Raw genomic sequence first — 18,664 nt, 5'->3', positions numbered from 1 at the left:
ACCCCCACCCAGCCCCTTCAAAAGACAGGGGGAAGAGCTGCACTCCTGAAATTCCATCTTTCAGGCCTACAAAAAGCCTCAGTAAATTCACACGAGCTGAGAGTAAGGTGTTGCCAACTCTGGTGGGACATATTCCTGGAGCTAGATCACATGATTTCCCATTAACCGCCCTGTCCCTTCACTGCAGCCATTGGTTGCCTGATTGGCTCCTCCTCCCCACACCAACCTGAAAGCTGATTGGAGTTTCCCTGACTGTCGTTTGGAACAGCCGCTTTCCTAACTTTAATATTTTTATAATTAATCAACAACAGAAATGAAAGTAAAAATGCCACAGTCACTCAAAGCAGCACCCTGGGCACTCTCAGCTGGAGGGTTGGTAACCCAAGCTGAGAGGCAGGAGGGAGTTCTACTCTGCTACATGTGTGAGGTGGACACTCGGACAATTTTATCTGGCAAACGGAGAGTCAGGATTAACGACTATTGGTGATGAAATGAGCTCTAATGATTCATTAACATTGCCTTGCCCTAGCCTGCAACTGCAGTGGGAGATCGGAACAATGTTCCTTTAACATGGACCTGTACCGTAGGACTGGGCACGGAGGCCAGTGCCTGAACTGCAGGGATAACACAGCAGGATCCCATTGTGAGGCATGCAAGGAGCACTTTTATAGAAGCAATGCTGTGGAGGCCTGCCAACCTTGCAACTGTAGCATCATGGGTGAGTGACAAAGATGTCTTTGTATGTGGGGGGTGTGGGATTGGGGGACACGGGGTAGCTCAGTGACAGAGGGAGGGGGAGCTTGGAATTGTGTGTGAGTCACTGAGGCAGAAGAGGCAGTGAGAGATTTCAGACTCAAAATGGGGATGTTGAAATTGCAGTTTTGAATTCTGGGCACTGGCAGGGGTGTTATACATCCAGTTATCAGGATTCAAAGCTTGGTGTTGTGACAGGGCTGGGGGTCTTTAAGTGAAGGATGAGGAGTGACTTGATAGAAGCTTTTAATATTATGAAGAAGTTTGGTTGGGTCGATGTGGAGAAGATGGCAAGCAGTCCAAAACTCAAGGTCTTAAATATGCAATAGCCACCAATAAGTCCAATCGGGAATTCAGGAGAAACTTCTTCACCCAGAGATTGGTGAGAATGCGGAACTCGCTACCACAGGAAGTGGTTGAGGTGAATAGTATAAATACAGGGGAAACTGGATAAACACACGAGGGAGAAAGGAATAGAAGGAAATGTCGATGGGGTGAGATGAAGAGGGTTGGGGGAGGTTTGTGTTGAGCATCGATCAGTTGGGCCAATGGCCTGTTTCTCTGCCGTGCAGTTTAGGGAATATAATTTTCACTATGATGTCTTGGTGGTGACCTGGGGGAGGGGATTGTCCACACGTTGTAGATCCCATGCGGCCTCCACCTGTGCAATGGAAGAGCAATCCATCCTGAGAGTTTATCTGTCCAAGCAGCCAGGGTGAAGATTTTCCGGGGCTGAGGCAGATTTGTGGTGTGTATAAGGTGGCCTCCGAACCGACATGTGTGTTCGTTGTAACCCACAGGGTCACTGAGTTTGCAGTGTGACCAGGATGGAGACTGCGTCTGCAAAGCAACTGTCACGGGAAAGAAATGTGACCAGTGCCAGAGGGGACATCACTCACTCTCAGAGGGAGGCTGCAGGTAACAGACGTTGTGTTAGGGAGGGACAGGGTATGAGCACGGAATTCATACAGCGCATAAGGAGGCCACTCGGCTCATCATGTCTGTGCCAGCCCTTTGAAAGAGCTATTCAATTAATCCCACCTCCCCCCTGCGCTTTTCCATAGTCCTGCAATATTTTTTCCTTTTCAAGTATTTATCCAATTCCATTTTGAACGTTCCTATTGAATCTGCTTCTACCGCCCTTTCAGGCAGCACATTTCAGATCACAACAACTCACTGAATTAAAAAGAAAATTCTCCTCATCTCACTCTCTGGGTGATTATCTTAAATTTCTGATTACTAACCCTCCTGCCACTGGAAACACGTCCCCTTATTTTATCCAAACAAAGCCCCTCATAATTTTGAATGCCTCGATTAAATCTTTCCCCTCCCCCAACCTTCTCTGCTGTAAGGAGAACAATCCCAGCTTCTCCATGTGAACTGATGTCCTCCATCGCTGGTGCTATTTTGTAAATCTCCTCCACACCCTCTCCAAGGCCCTTGACATCCTTTCTAAAGTGTGGTGCCCAGAATTGGACAAATACTCCAGCTGGGGGTTTAGCATAACTTCCTTGCTTTTGTACTTTGTGCCTCTGTTTATAAAAGTTATCATATGCTCAGCATGTGTAGATCCCCAGGGCCTGTTTAATTTGGGACTGTACCTGACTAATCCCCATTGTATGGAACAGTTTATAGATTAACTGCATTCTAATCACAGGTTTGTCACTCTCCTTGTGAGTGTGTGTCCTTTTGCAGAGCCAAGTCCCACTGTGTTCTAACTTGCACATAGATTGACATTGGCCTCCCTCACCTGCTGGGGGTGTGCTTTTTTTCATTCTTGGGGATGTGAATGCCACTGGCTAGGCCAACATTTGATGTCTGTCCCTAATTGCCTCTTGGGAAGATGGTAGAGTCCTGCCTTCTTGAACCATTGGATTCAATGTGATGTAGGTACACCCACAGTGCTTTCTCCTGTTGAGGTTTGATACAACTGAGTGGTTTGCTCGGCCATTCAGAGGACAGTTAAAAGACAACGATGTTGCTGTGGATCTGGGCCAAAATCCTCCCTAACAGCACTGTGGGTGTACCTACACCACAGGGACTGCAGCGGTTCAAGAAGGCAGCTCACCACCACCTTCTCAAGGGAAACTAGGGATGGGCAATAAATGCTGGCCCAGCCAGCGAAGCCCACAGCCTGTAAATGAATGAAAAAAAACATGTAGACCAGACCAGGTAAGGACAGCAGTTTTCCTTGCCTGAAGGCTCTCGTAAACCTTATGGATTTTTCAACAGTAGCTTGATGATCATTATTAATGAGAGTAGCATTTTATTCCAAATTCATTAATTGAATTTCAACTCGCACTGGCAGCTATGGTTGGACTCAAGTCTCTGGTGGATTAGTTCAGGCCTCTGGATTACTAGCCTAGTAACATTACCACTAAGCTACTGTCCCTCTATGTCTGTGAGGCCCTATTGTGATTCTCACCAATCAGGACTATTATGTCATGGCCTCCCTTTGTTGAACCCTGAGGTTTACAGCCCCTCTGCTCCCCTGTCCCAACACCCCACTCCACAACCCATTGATGTCTGGATCTTTGCCCTCATTTACAAATCCCTTCATGGGCCCTTGCTCCAGTTTTTCTTAGGCTCGGCTGAGGGAATGGAGAGAGTAGAGGGCAGTCTCCTCTGCCCTTACTGTCATTTTCCATCTGCACCACTGTTGTTTCCCCCTCCCCCACCATCAATGGTACAACCTACAGTCATACCCCCCTCCCCACCATCAATGGTACAACCTACAGTCATACCCCTCTCCCCCACCACCAATGGTACAACCTACAGTCATACTCCCTCCCCCACCATCAATGGTACAACCTACAGTCATACCCCTCTCCCCCACCACCAATGGTACAACCTACAGTCATACTCCCTCCCCCACCATCAATGGTACAACTTAGTCATCCTCCCTCTCCCCCATCAGTGGGACAGCCTACAGTCATCTCCCCTCCCCCAACATCAGTGGGACAGCCTACAGTCATCTCCCCTCCCCCACCATCAGTGGGACAGCCTTTCACCTCCACAACCATCCCCTCCACCCCTTTCCCTGTGCAGAAGGAGGCCATTTGGCCCACCGTGCCTGTGCCAGCTCTTTAAAAGGGCCATTACATTAGTCCCACTGCCCCCCTTTTTCCCTTTGCTCCATGTTTTGTTCCATTTTGAAGTTTGATGGGGGAATATTTTGGATGTGAGAGCCATTTGCTCCCTTTGGTTAATGGGAGGGTTTGGGGTTGGCGTGGGAGTCTCTGTAAAGTGATCAGTCTTGTAAATCGCATCCTGTAAAAGCCGTCTCTTTTCAGGAAGTGTGTATGCCGGCCCGAAGGCACTGTCGGTGACTGCAATCCGGCCAGTGGAGAGTGCACCTGTAAACAGAACGTGGAGGGAGCCCTGTGCCACAGGTCAGTGGGAGAGACAGTGAAACTTGTCCAGAATGTTTCCTTGTCGAAAGAACCTGAGCTGCTCAGCTCAGTGCAGGGAACTTGGTCTGTTTACTATCAAGCAGCATTGACCGAGGGGAGGCATGTCAGAGATCTATAAAATATTGAAAGGGCTGGAAGACACACCTATTGTCAGATTATTCTGCACCATTTAACAAGAACAGCTGATCTTTCACGTCGTTGAATTGTTCATCGTTTGGTCGTACAGAACTCGAGTATTGCTGAAAGAAAGAGACATGTCGAAGCTTTTTGTCTTGCACTCATCAGGACAGGTGCAAGAATACCAAATTTCAAAGCAGCCGACAATTTGTACTGCATGAGAAGACAGTGCTGATTGGTTGGCAAGTCAACTCTGATTGGCTGAGGTGTTTCCATGAAGAATGCACCGGGGGCTACTGTCCCCAATGCTTTTTTTTAATTAAAGAAAAGGCACAATGCCTGGACATGTTCCTTTTGGCTGCAGAGGACAGGTCCCTTCGAATGAATACATGTTGAACATGTGTTGTTGAACTGTGTACAAGTTTGTTTCATGAGCTAACATTGAGCCATTTCTGTATATTTAGGAAGGTCAGTTATCTGTGTTTCTGTAATGTGTGCTGGGTTGCAGGGCTTACAACCGGTCCCTCAGACACAGTTTCCATTCCAGTCCGAACATGCTATTTTGTTCCCCGCTGTTGTTTTTTAGTGTATCACATTCTCACCTCCTGACCCCCCCAAAACCTGTCCAGTACCTACAAGACACAAGTCAGGGGTGTGATGGAATACTCTCCACTTGCCTGGATAAGTGCAGCTCCCACAACACTCAAGAAGCTTGACACTATCCAGGACAAAGCAGCCATATGATTGGCACTCCATCTACAAACATTCTGATGCACAGTGGCAGCAGTGTGTACCATCAACAAAATGCGCCTGCACAACTCACCAAGGCTCTTTTGACAGCACCTTCCAAACCTGTGACCTCTACCACCTAGAAGCACAAGGGCAGCAAATTATTTTTTTATTCATCCTCGGAATGTGGGCTTCGCTGGCTGGGCCAGTATTTATTGCCATCCTTACTTGCCCTTGAGAAGGTGGTGGTGAGCTGCCTTCTTGAACCACTGCAGTCCCTGTGGTGTAGGTACACCCACAGTGCTGTTAGAGAGGGAGTTCCATGATTTTGACCCAGTGACAGTGAAGGAACAGCCGATATATTTCCAAGTCAGGATGGTATGTGGCTTGGAGGGAACTTCCAGGTGGTGGCATTCCAATTTATCTGCTGCCCTTGTCCTTCTAGGTGGTAGCAGTTGTAGGTTTGGAAGGTGCTGCCTAAGGAGCCTTGATGAATTCCTGCAGTGTATCTTGTAGATGGTATACAGCTGCCACTGTGCGTCGGTGGCGAAAGGAGTGAATGTTTGTGGATGGAGTGCTAATCAAACGGGCTGCTTTGTCCTGGGTGGTGTCAAGCTTCTTGAGTGTTGTGGGAGCTGCACCCATCCAAGCAAGTGGGGAGTATTCCATCACACTCCTGACTTGTGCCTTGTAGAGGGTGGACAGGCTTTGGGGAGTCAGGAGGTGAGTTACTCGCCGCAGGATTCCTAGCCTTTGACCTGCAGCAGTTCCAGAAGGTGGCTCACCTTCTCAAGTGCAATTAGTGCTGGGCGATAAATGCTGGTATTGCCATTGATGCCCACAAACCATAAATGAATATGAAAAAGTTTATAATCTTTTACAGTGAACACAATAAGCAACAAATCAATCACTCCCCAAACACCTAACATCCAGCCTGACATGGACATGACAGGACAAACTAACTGCAGCGGCTCAAGAAGGCAGCTCACCGCCACCTTCTCAAGGGTAACGAGGGATGGGCAATAAATGCTGGCCCAGCCAGCGATGCCCACATCCTGTTGATGAATAAAAAAAAACCACTGGTGATGTTACTGGACATTGCCCTGTTTGGTTTTGTTTCACTGGAGACTGATGGGGCGGAGAGGCTGTGAAGTTGATGTTTGCTGTTGAGCAGTGAATAACCTGTTGGTTTTCAATGATTCACTTTTATTTATTCTTTATACTGCTCTTGTCTGCCCAGAGGTGACTGTTCTAATGAGAAAATCGGTGTACATTTGATAATTTTTCTTAAATTGCAATGATTTTTTTTTTTCTTCAATCAGGTGCAAGTCAGGAACTTTCAACCTACAAGCTCTCAATCCTCACGGCTGCAGCAGTTGCTTCTGTTATGGACACTCGGCAGCTTGCACATCAGCCTCTCAGTTCACTGTTCATCACATAGTGTCAACCTTTCACCAAGGTATCCTTCACTCCTCTACACAGCAGTACAGACTGACAACGTTCGGGGTGTTACTAAGCGTCAGTTGTGGCTCAGCTGGTAACATTGTCTCCTCTGGGGACCTCAGTTTCTTTAGAAGGGTGGCCCCTCCGACACTGTGGCATTCCCTCAGTACTCCCCCTCCGACATTCCCTCAGTTCTGCCCCTTGGACACTGTAGCACTCCCTCAGTAGTTACCCTCAGACATTGTAGCATTCCCTCAGTGCTGGCCCTCGGACAGTCCAGCACTCCCTCTGTACTGCCTCTTCCACACTGTGGCATTCCCTCAGTGCTGATCCTTGGACAGTGCAGCACTCCCTCAGTGCTGACCCTCGGACAGTGTACCACTCCCTCAGCACTGACCCTTGGACAGTGCAGCGCTCCCTCAGTACTCACCTCAGTGTAGTGCTCCCTTAGTACTCCGTCAGTATTCACCCTCGGACAGTGCAGCACTTCCTCAGCACTCCCCCTTAGACAGTGCAGCGCTTCCTCAGCACTCACCCTCGGACAGCGCAGCGCTTCCTCAGCACTCACCCTCGGACAGTGCAGCGCTTCCTCAGTCCTGCACTAGGTGTTCTGGCCTCAGTTTTGCATTCAAGTCTCTAGAGTGGGAATGGAACCCATGATCTTCTGACTGAGAGGTGAGATCGCTACCCACTGAGCTAGCGCTAAGCCAGTGCTGACTCCTGTATGATCTGCAGGCAGCAAAGTATGTCCTACCCTGGAGTTGCATTAAAATAACCATCGATGCTTTGTCTTCCATTCTGTCACTCATAAAATCAAAGCCTTGTTCAGCTAGGCTACACAGTGACCGTTAACCCTGTCTGGATGTTTCCATAGATACGGATGATTGGCGAGGACAGAATCATTCTGGAGAATTCCCGCTTTCCTGGGAGAAGGAACGGATCAGTCTGTTTCCAGACAATGGGGAATTGGAATACTTCATTGCTCCAGGTAAATATCGAGTATGTGCATGAAGACTTTTAGCTTAAAACAACTAAAAGCACGCTGCCCAATAGACAGCGTGTCTCCTGTTGTGTTTGTTCATGTGTCACTGGGAGTTCGGAGTACTTATGTGACGTACTGTCCCTTTAAGAGTGTTTCTTAGGTGCTTCCAATGGGAGATCTTCAGGTCAGTTAGAGATGAATTGCTGTGGCCCAGGGAAGTTCATCCCTAGATTGTAAATCTCCTTAGAGTGGGAAACCAGGTCATAGAAATGAGGAGCAAATAACTCTTGTTCTCTTTCGTGCTAGTTTCATTTGTAAGATTTGCTTTATGGTATCTTCTGGCAATTTATTACTTGAAGATGATAGCTCAGACAATACAACAACAACTTACATTTATGTGGCATCTTTAACGTAGTAAAATGTCCCAAGGGTGCTGCACAGGAGCATAATCTGACAAAAAGTTGATACTGAGCAACGTAAGGAGATATTAGGATAGGTGATCAAAAGCGTAGTCAAAGATGTAGGTTTTAAAGGAGTGCCTTAATGGAGGAAAGTGAGGTGGAGAGGTTTAGGGAGAGAATTCCAGAGCTTAGGGAACTGGCAGATGAAGGGACAGCCGCCAGTGGTGGGGGGATTAAAATCAGGGAGGCACAGGAGGATTAAGGCGCGTTGAATTAACACAGCGTGGTGGGGATATGCGCTCTACTGAGTGCCCACTTCACTCGTTTAAATGATGCATTGTAATTTTGGCTTCTAGACATAAGAGCATTTTTACTGATGTCTGTTATAGGATTGGAGGATCTCAAAAATCTGAGAGTTGGAGGAGATTATTGAAACAGGGAGGAATGAGGCCATGGGGAAATTTGAAAAAAGAATGAGGGTTTTAAAATCAAGATGTTGCTTGACTTGGGGTCAGTATAAGTCGGCGAGCAGAGAGATGATCGGAGGACGGGACTTGGTGCAAGTTAGGACACAGGCAGCAGAGTTTTCGATGAACTCAAGTTGATATTGGGTGGAAGATGGGAGCTGGCCATGGGAGGGTGTTAGAATAGTGGAGTGTAGTGGTAACAAAGGCATGAAGGGTGGTCTTGGCAGCAGATGAGCTGACCCTAGCTGAGGCAGAGTCAGGCACTGTTAGATCTGGAAATAGGCAGTCTTAGTGATGCTGTGAATATGAGGTTGCAAGCATTTCTCAGAGTCAGATATGATGCCAAGGTTTTGAACAGTCTGATTCAGCCTCAGGCAGTTGCCTGGAAAAGGGATGAAATCGGTGGCTCGCGAATGGACTTTTTGGTGAGAACTGAGGGCGATATTTAGTTGGGGGAAGTTTCCACTGATCCAAAACAATCACTCCCTATCCCCGCCATTTTGGTTTCAATAGCCCACTTCAATGACTTTTATCGTTGCCTCCTGTTTCAGCAAAGTTCCTCGGAAACCAACTTCTCAGCTATGGGCAGAACCTCTCCTTCATTCTCCATGTGGAAAGTGAGGAATTGCTGTCCTTCAACCTGATTCTGGAAGGTTCTGGAGTCCATGTCTCTGCTTCTGTTTCTCCACACGTGCAGAACGATTCATCTCCCTGGGAACAGGCCATTATCTTCACGTGAGTCGCAAGTGAATCCTTTCAATAGTTTGAGCTCCCAATGATGGGACCTGCGACTTAATGTTGGGGGGGATTTAATTTAATTTAACAGTTTTGAGATTTATTGGAATTCTTAATTGATTATTTAAGAGATTTATTACCTCTGTCCCTGAAGGTGGGCGATGGTAATGTTTTCACCTGTCCGTCCGTAAACAACATATCTCAAAAACTACTTGATGGATTTGAACAAAACTTGATACACAGATAAGGTATGGCTCAAAGAAGAACAGATTAATTTTTGGCAAGGATGTAGCTCTGGATCTGGATCCTGGAATTTTTGAAAGGATCCGTTAACATTGAGAGAGAGAGAGGGTGAATTTACGGTCTTTTAGAATGTTGTGGGTTGTTTTATTTGGAAAGTTGTTGATTGTTTTAGAATGTTCTGGATGCTCTCAGCTGCTGTGGTTGAATTTGTCACAACTGTCAAAATGTGAGCAGAGTTTTCAGAGCAGGTTGTTAGATATGGATTGCCCCCTGCAACCTCCTCAGTGAGATGGAAGCTCTTAATAAAAAGATTTAAGTTTTGTAGTTACAGACCATCAACCAGGCAGGAAAAAACCTCAAGGAAGAGCTGCATAATAGTAATAACACTGAGTTAACACAGCGTGGTGGTGATATGTGCTCTACTGAGTGCCATCTTCACTTGTTTAAACGATGCATTGTAAGTTTGGCTTCTAGAAGTAAGAGCATTTTTACTGATGTCTATTATAGAATTATACAGCACAGAAGGAGGCCACTTGGCCCATCGTGCTTATGCCAGCTCTTTGAAAAAGATCCAAAAAAATTCTCATCATCTTCTCTCTGGTTCTTTTACCAATTCTCTTCAACCTGTGCCCTCTGGCTACTGACCCTCCTGCCACTAGAAACAATTTCTCCCTATTTACTCTATCAAAATCCCGTCCTGATTTTGAATGCCTCCATTAAATCTCCCCTTAACCTCCCCTACTCCAAGGAAAACAATCCCAACTTCTCTAAGTCTCTCCTTTTCTCCATGTTGGAGCTGCTCCAAGCCAGGCTGTCTTCCCTTGGGCAACAGGGGATGGCTGAGTCATGTCGCTTGACCTCACCTCACTGCCATCCTCCGCGCTCCCCCCCCCCGCCCCCCCCCCACCAACCATCTGAGTTGATGCACCCCCCTTATTGGCCATAGAGGGTGGATGTTTACAGCTTGGGGATCTTCCATATTAGGACATTGGGCTCTTGTTCTTTGTCCTTCTGATTATTTGGTGACACAAACTTGTTGAGCCATCCCTGTATAATGTAACAGTGATCATAAGGAGGGTCTATGGAGAGAGAAACAGAGTTAATGTTTTGAGTCCATATGACCCTTATTCAGAGCTTAAGAGAAACGAATTCAAAATGAGTTTCTTTTCACTTTGGGTCCTCTGAAGACAGTTGGAGGCTTACAGCTGCCTTTTGATCTCACATTGCCTCTGCTCCACATACCCGAAAACTGCTGAAGTTATACCTACCACTGCCCACTGAATGTAAATTCTCATTGTATCATCAGCCTCTTCTCACAATAAAACCCCTTTCATAGTACCAATTTTGTTAGCAATATAAACATATTGCTTGGTATCTGCTAGACAGGTGTCAGTTTTCACCCCACTTCTCGAATGCTTTTTTCAAAAAATGCAAATGCACTCTACCTCTCTTCCATATCAAAACTAGTACACATTAAAACACCCAGACTAGCTGGCTTTAATCGAATTAAGACACACCCACAGACTAAACCTCTATTTTAAAAGAAAAATATTTTCTAATAATATATACATTAATAGCTTCATGACACTTGAATCTACTCAATGTCTGAGAATCCACAGCTCTTGGGGGTAGGGAATTCTAAAGGCTACAACTCTCTTAAACTCTTAAATTGCCGACCCCTTTATTCTGAGACTGTCTCCATGTTCTCGATTCTCCAGGCGGCAGGGGGAACATTTTCTCAGCATTTACTCTGTCAAGCCCCTTAAGAATTTTCGGTGTGATGGGAGGGGAGGTGAAAACGCTGGAATCATTTCAGAAATAATTGGATGACCTGAGGACATCTCTGCACAAATGGGTCAATTGTTTCATAACTTTGAGGTATTTTTTATTCATTTACGGGATGTAAGAGTCGCTGGCTGGGCCAGCATTTATTGGCTTATCCCTAATTGCCCTTGAGAGGGTGGTGGTGAGCTGCCTTCTGGAACCGCTGCAGTCCATGTGGTGTAGGTACACCCACAGTGCTGTTAGGGAGGGAGTTCCAGGATTGCGATCCAGCGACAGTGAAGGAACGGCGATATATTTCCAAGTCAGGATGGTGAGTGACTTGGAGGGGAACTTCCAGGTGGTGGTGTTCCCATCTATCTTCTGCCCTTGTCCTTCTAGATGGTAGCGGTTGTGGGTTTGGAAGGTGCTGCCTAAGGAGCCTTGGTGAATTCCTGCAGTGCATCTTGTAGATGGTACACACTGCTGCTACTGTGTGTTGGTGGTGGAGGGAGTGAATGTTTGTGGATGTGGTGCCAATCAAGCGGGCTGCTTTGTCCTGGATGGTGTCAAGCTTCTTAAATGTTGTGGGAGCTGCACACATCTGGGCAAGTGGGGAGTATTCCATCATACTCCTGACTTATGCCTTGTAGATGATGGACAGGGTTTCGCGGGCCAGGAGATGAGTTACTCGCTGCCGAACTCCCAGCCTCTGAGCTGCTCTTGTAACTGCTGTATCTATATGGCTAGTTCAGTTCAATTTCTGGTCAATGGTAACCCCCAGGATGTTGATAGTCACGTTATTTAAATGACTGTGTGTGTTTCCTCCTTTGCAGACTGCATGAAGCAGAGGATGGGATCAAAACTCCAGCCTTGTCCAGTTTCCAGTTTCAGCAGCTCCTCTCCAGTCTCACCGCCGTGAAGCTGGGCAGCAGAGGGGGCTTCCCTTGTAAGTGACCTTCACCCCGAGTGGGGATTTCCGTCTCTCATCCTGTGTCTCTTCACGTCCATGTGTGTGTGTGTCTGTGTTCGTGTAGATGGATTGTAAATAACCTTAACACTCAGGTAATGTGGGCAGCACCCCATTGCACAGAGCTCTGCAAATCAGACCCAGGTGTGAATTCGCCACCCTCCTGTATGTTGTAGAATGAATGTGAGAGACCAGCTAGGAGTACAGAATTGTTACTTTGCAGAAGGAGACCATTTGGCCCATCATGTCTGCACAGGATCTCCGAATGAGCAACTCACTTAGTGCAGTTCCCCCGTCTTCTCCCTGAAACCCTGCACGTTCTTCCTTTTCAGATTACAGTCTAATTCTCTTTTGAATACAATGAACCTGCCTGCACCACACTCTCAGGCAGCGCATTCCAGACCTTAATCACTTGCTCTGTGAAAAAACCTTAGTTTCATATTACTTGGCTCAGCAGGGGGCACTCTTGCCTCTGGGTTAGAAAGTTCTGGGTTCAAATCCCACTCCAGCACAGAAATCAAGGCTGACTGCACTGTCGGAGATGCTGTCTCTCCAATGAGACGTTTAACCAAGGTGCTGACTGCCCTCACAGGAGAATATAAAAGATCTCTTGGCCCCTTATTGAAGAAGAGCTGGGGGAATTATCCCCAGTGTCCTGGCCAATGATTATCCCTCAGTCAAAACCATAACTAATTATCAGTTAACGCTGTCTGCAGGAGCTCACTGTGCGCAATTGGCTGCCGTGTTACCTATAACACAACATTCACAACATGTCTAAAGTATTTAATTGGTTGTTAAACACTTTGCGATGCCCGATGTGCTATATAAATGCCGGGCATTATTTTCTTTTTAATCTGTGCTGCGTCACTAAACCTCTGATTTCTTTCTGTGTTTTCTGCTCTCTGCTGCAGTCCACCTCACGGAGGTTACCATGGTTACGGCCCAGGCCGGCCTGTCACCCCCTGCAGCCTGGGTGGAGGAATGCATGTGTCCTGAAGGCTATATCGGACAGTTCTGTGAGTCCTGTGCCCCGGGCTACAAGCGAGAAATCCCCTCTGGTGGGCCGCTGACTCGCTGCGTCCCCTGTACCTGTAATCAACACGGAACCTGCGATCCTGACTCAGGTCTGTATCTAATGTCTTTAAGTTCAGTGATCCATGCTTCCATTTTGGTCTCTCTGCCACCCTCACTATCTCTTGGAACCACACAATACCACTGGGGTTATCAACTCCGACCCCATGGCTTTTCCCTTGTACCCTTTATGATATTTATCTTGAGCTGTTGGGACTTAAACAGGCTGACGGTCCTGGTGCAGCCTGAGGGAGTGCTGCACTGTAGGAGGTGCCACTTTTCGGGTGAGAAGTTAATCCGAGAGTCCACCTGCTGTCTTGGGTAGAGATTCCATGGCACTATTCCAAGGGAGAGTGGGGGACTTCTCCCCGATGTCCTGGGCCAATATTTATCCCTCAATCAAATCGCTGAGGAAAAAAAAACAGATGATCTGGCAAATTGCTCATTGCTGCCTGTGGGATCTTGCTGTGCTCAAATTAGCTGCCTTGTTTCCCACATTCCCTAATTGTAGACACATTGGCCCCTAATGTCCGGTTTCCGGAGCGTCGTAAACAGGGCGGGGGAGGAGGGGGTGCGGAATCTCCAAATGATGTACTGCCCCCCCCTTCTGTTGCCCTGCACTGGGAACCATCTGATGCTCCAATTTAAATCGCAGTCTTCAGATGATTCCGACAGTCTTGCAGGAATAGTTACCCGGGAAAAGTTAGAAGAATTAAAACCACTCCTAACTCCCCTCCCCAACCCCTGACTTCCCTCCCAACGGAACCCCTCCCAGACTACCCTCCCACCCTTTAACTACCCTCACTGACCACCCACCTCATCGATCACCCAACCTCCCCCCCATGACCACCCAACCCGCCCCCACTAACCATTACACCTCCCCCACGACTGACCAATCTCCCCCCACCCAAATGACGACCCAACCCACCCCCACTAACCATCCCACCTCCCCCCCTAACCAAGCACCCAACTGCCCCCCACAGACCAACCGACCCCCCCCCCCCCATTGACCACTCAACCCCCCCAACTGCCCACCTGACTCCCCAAAACTGACCATCCAACCCCTCCCCAACTGACCATTGAACCCACCCCCCTCACCCCATCCGACCCACTTACCTTACACACTTAACCTTCTCCCTGGCTATTCAGAGTGGCTGGGACCTTTAAACTTATCTGCTTTACAGCAACTAGTGCTGTAAAAAAGGTGTGGCTTCCCTTCCCTTGACTCTCCTGCACGCGATATGAGGCCTCGGGAACCAGCTGCAGTGCACCTTTCTCACCTGGTTGAGCCTGTAGGTCGGACGTGAAAGGTATGCCTTCATTTCCAGGTAAGTAACTAGGAGCAGGGTGGCAATTCAACTGTGATTGCCAGGCCACGGAAGCTATGACCCTTTGTCCTGATTTCCCCACTTTAACCTGCGCCAGTAAATATCGACCTATTTCTCCAAGTTTCTCATTGTAACTATTGTTACAATTTAAACCATCAAGGACAGAGAAGCTGTTGAGGCGATGCCAGTTTTACTAAAGTTAAGCTGAGTGCCGAATCACCCAAAATGGTGTGTGGCCTGCGTGTGTGTGCGTCCTGTGTCAGGAATGCCATACTGATTTAGCTATCAAAAGCAGTATTCTGGGCCTATGCCTGAAACAAGAATTGCAAATAGCTGGTGGTGGGGGTTGCGGGTCCTAACACCTGTTTGATGCCCCCTTTGCCAATTTGGTTTTCCCTGAGCGCAGCCCAAGGCAGTTCCATATGAGGCCTGACCAGTGTCCTTAAAGGGCCACCACAGGTTGCAAAGCACAATGGTACCTTCTCTGAATGTGGATCGGGGGAGGTGCAGCAGTGCTTCCCGAGGCTCGACATCAAACCCACGAGCCGCTGCTGGCTGGAGAGTGGGCAGTCGGTGACAAGGGAACTGAGGTGGGTGCTAACCTATACACCGAATGGTGGCAGGAGGGAGCAAGATGACAGAGGGAAGTGCAAGTGGTCAGGGAGTCCAGCCCAGCACCCAGGTGTTCCCTGATGTTTCTGAGTGGTGCTGGAGGGGATTATGGTCTTTTGAACCAATTTTCCCTGCTCTCATGTCAGTCTGTGGCATAGTTGCGGTTGTTATTTGCTGAATCTGTCTAGCCACCTGTGGCTGCAGCTCCAACACAGCCCCACTCCTCATTACATGCTCCAAGCTCAACATGATTCCCCCCCGCCACTGCACTCCATCCATCACACTCAGTGCATGCAAACAGTTATCTAGTTGCACTGGAACCACATTTTTCCGCAACTTATTTATTCTAAGGTCAAATGCAGCTGTAAAGTGGAACTTCTCTAATAACTTTACGCAGCAACAGCCTTTCATCTTGTAATGGGTTGCAGGTCCCACTGTTCAGTGAAGTATCAAACTGAAGGTCCTTGTTCGTTACGAGGAAAGTATATTTGGAAGAGTTTGTGAGAAACTAATAATTTTCTTTGTAAAACAAGTGAGTTTTCAAGAAGCTGCTCCTGGCATTTTGGACAAATGCTCTTTCCAGTGCTTTGCAACGCACTGCACATTAAAACACTGCAGCACCATGATACCTGCTGCATCCCCTTAAAGCCATAGGGTGTCGTTCCTGTGCCTTGCTGAGGTAAGACTAATTGTTCTTAGGGAGGCCTTCAGGCCAATTAGAGGTTAATTGTTCTTAACTGATCATCAGGTCAATTAGAGATTAATTGCTTTTGGGCAGAACCTCAGGTCAATTAGAAGTTAATGGCTCAGATAGATCGTCTGGTCAATTAGAGGTTAATTGCTCAGATAGATCCTCTGGTCAATTAGAGGTTAATTGCTCAAGTAGATTCTCTGGTCAATTAGAGGCTAATGACTCAGGTAGTCTTCTGTTAATTTGAAGTTAATTGCTCAGGTAGATCCTCCAGTCAAGTCATAGAGTTATATAGCACAGAAATAGGCCCTGAAGCCCATACTATCTATGCCAGCCATCAAGCACCTATCTATTTTAATCCCATTTTCCAGCACTTGGCCCATAGCCCTGTATGCTTTGGCATTTCAAGTACTCATCTAAATATTTCTTAAATGTTGTGAGGGTTCCTGCCTCTAGCGCCCCCTCAGGCAGATTCCAACCACCCTCTGGGTGAAAAAAGTTTCCCTCAAATCCCATCTAAACCCCCTGCCCCTTACATTAAATCTATGCCCCCTGGTTATTGACATCTCTGCTAATGGGAAAAGTTTCTTTCTATCTACCCTATCTATACCCCTTATAATTTTGTATAGCTCTATCAGGTCCCCCCTCAGCCTTCCGTGCTCTAAGGAAAACAATCCTAGCCTATCCAGTCTGCCTTCATAGCTGAAACGCTCCAGTCCAGGCAACCTCCTGGTGAATCTCCTCTGCGCCTTCTCTATAGGAAGGATGTGACTGTACTAGTGTGGTGACCAGCACTGCACACAGCACTCCAGCTGTGGCCTAACTAGCATTTTATACAGCTCCAACATAACCTCCCTGCTCTTGTATTCAATGCCTCATTCTATGCCTCAACTAATAAAGGCAGGTATCCCATGTGCCTTCTTAACCACCTTATCTACCTGTACTGCTGCCTTCAGGGATCTATGGACATATACACCAAGGTCCCTCTGATCCTCTGTACTTCCTAGGGTCCTACCATTCATTGTGTATTCCCATGTCGTGTTAGTCCTCCAAAAATGCATCGCCTCTCAATTCTCAGCGTTAAATTCCATTTGCCACTGCTCTGCGCATCTTACCAGCCCACCTATATCGCCCTGTAATCTAAGGCTTTCCTCCTCACTTTTTACGGCACCACCAATTTTTGTGTCATCTGCAAAGTTACTGATAATACCTCCTATATTCATGTCTAAATCATTAATGTACAATACAAACAGCATGAGTCCCAGTACTGATTCCTGCGGTACACCACTCATCACAGGCAATTGCTCAGGTAGATCCTCCAGTCAATTAGAGGTTAATTGCTCAGGTAGATCTTCTGGTCAATTAGAGGTTAATTGTTTCAGGAAAGTTAAAGGGCAGAAGAAGCTGTGAGGAATTTACTGCTTTTCTTGCTTTTTCAACACGTTTTAAATGTGGCTGAGCAATTTGCATCCAGGACAACTGGAGTGTGAGGGACATGATGAGATTCCTACAGACTGCTGCATGATGATATCTATTTGTGATTTATCAGTAATTATTTAACACCTTTTGAGAATGAGCGTTTTCCCAAGGTTTTGCTTGCTTCACTAACATCAAGCCTCTGGAGTTTTGAACGTGAGCCGTGGACCCTCTGCCTTGTCTCTTCTTCCTGTTAAGCTGGATGTCTTTTAACTCATAGGCATTTGCCAGTGTGTGCACAACACCAACGGGCCCTCCTGTGAGTACTGTGCGAGCGGTTACTATGGCAACCCATTCCGGGGCAGGTACAACGATTGCAAGCCTTGCCCGTGCCCCGGTCAGTCTAACTGCACCGTGGTGGAAGTGACAAAAGAAGTGATCTGCACAGACTGTCCTGAAGGACAGACAGGTAAACAACTGCCTCGTGGCTTGACTTCAGCGCCAGATGGGTTGCATTACAATTTCCTGTGGTTACCTGCCAAGTGCTGAATGACACAGAGCAGCAAGTTCCGAGGGTCCCTTCCCCATCTGGGCTGTATTGGATGTTGTTTGCTGGGCTGAATGGTTGAAAAGGAACAATTTCCATCAGTGTTGCCTGTGCTTGAGAAAGGGAGATAATAATTAGCCAGAGCTCCCATTCAGAACCTCCTCATTCCCCCTCACCCCCAACACGCAATTGGAAAGGTCGGCATCTGGTTTTGGCCTGTCTTGGAGAAGCCTCACACTGTTGAATAGCCTATTGGCAGTCACTGTGGCTCAGATGAGAAGGATTGCTAAATGTGCTGGGTATTGGGTGTGGGCCCTTCCCCTCTTCACCTTCCTGGTCATCAGGAGACTGGAACTCATCCAGATATGGAGGAGGCAAAATTGGGTGCAGTGGTTATGGAACCAGACTAGCAACTTATAGAGGCCAGGGCTTTAAATTCCACAGCAGCAAGTTACGAAATCTGGTCAGCAAAAGGAATACCTTGATTTATTTTTTAATTCTTTCATGGGATGTGAGTGGCGCAGGCAAGCCATTTGTTGCCCATCCCTAATTGCCCTTGAACTGAATGGCTTGCTGGGTCATTTCAGAGGGAAATTAAGGGTCAACTACTTGTGGATCTGAAGTCACATGTAGGCCAGACCAGGTAAGGACAGCAGATTTCCTTCCCTAAAGGGCATTAGTGAAACAGATGGATTTTAATGACAATTGATAGTTGTCCTGGTCACCATTACTGAGACTACCTTTCAAATCCAGATTTTATTAAATGAATTTAAATTCCTTGGTGGGATTGGAACCCATGTTTCCTGAACATTAGCCTGGGCCTCTGGTTACCAGTACAGCAACATTACCACTGGGCCACTGTCTCCATCTCTATATCACTGTAGAAAGCCACCTGGTCCTTTAGGCAGTGGCATGTGCGTACCCTCAGCTGCTCTGGTCTATAAGGGCCAGACCATGTGCTTGGCTCTGACATTGCCACAATCAG

At 47.3% G+C, this 18,664-nt stretch overlaps 1 protein-coding gene across 2 annotated transcripts in view; it reads left to right on the top strand.

Moving 5' to 3' along the window:
• Nucleotides 1–18,664, top strand: part of lamc3 (laminin, gamma 3) — a 107,399-nt gene that overhangs the window by 45,512 nt on the left and 43,223 nt on the right. For both annotated transcript variants that reach the window (XR_013577742.1, XM_078550136.1), the window contains exons 5-13: nucleotides 530–718; nucleotides 1,554–1,671; nucleotides 4,047–4,145; nucleotides 6,335–6,471; nucleotides 7,330–7,443; nucleotides 8,857–9,040; nucleotides 11,881–11,993; nucleotides 12,926–13,138; nucleotides 17,413–17,601. Coding sequence is in view for 1 of the 2 variants with exons in the window: in XM_078550136.1 (XP_078406262.1) it covers nucleotides 530–718; nucleotides 1,554–1,671; nucleotides 4,047–4,145; nucleotides 6,335–6,471; nucleotides 7,330–7,443; nucleotides 8,857–9,040; nucleotides 11,881–11,993; nucleotides 12,926–13,138; nucleotides 17,413–17,601 (1,356 nt within the window). In the remaining variant the exon portion in view is untranslated. The remainder of the gene's footprint in view (nucleotides 1–529; nucleotides 719–1,553; nucleotides 1,672–4,046; nucleotides 4,146–6,334; nucleotides 6,472–7,329; nucleotides 7,444–8,856; nucleotides 9,041–11,880; nucleotides 11,994–12,925; nucleotides 13,139–17,412; nucleotides 17,602–18,664) is intronic.

This window comes from Cetorhinus maximus, chromosome 10 (genome assembly GCF_964194155.1).
Source record: "Cetorhinus maximus chromosome 10, sCetMax3.hap1.1, whole genome shotgun sequence".
Classification (NCBI taxonomy): Eukaryota; Metazoa; Chordata; class Chondrichthyes; order Lamniformes; family Cetorhinidae; genus Cetorhinus; species Cetorhinus maximus.
This window is presented reverse-complemented; position numbering and strand designations above follow the sequence as displayed.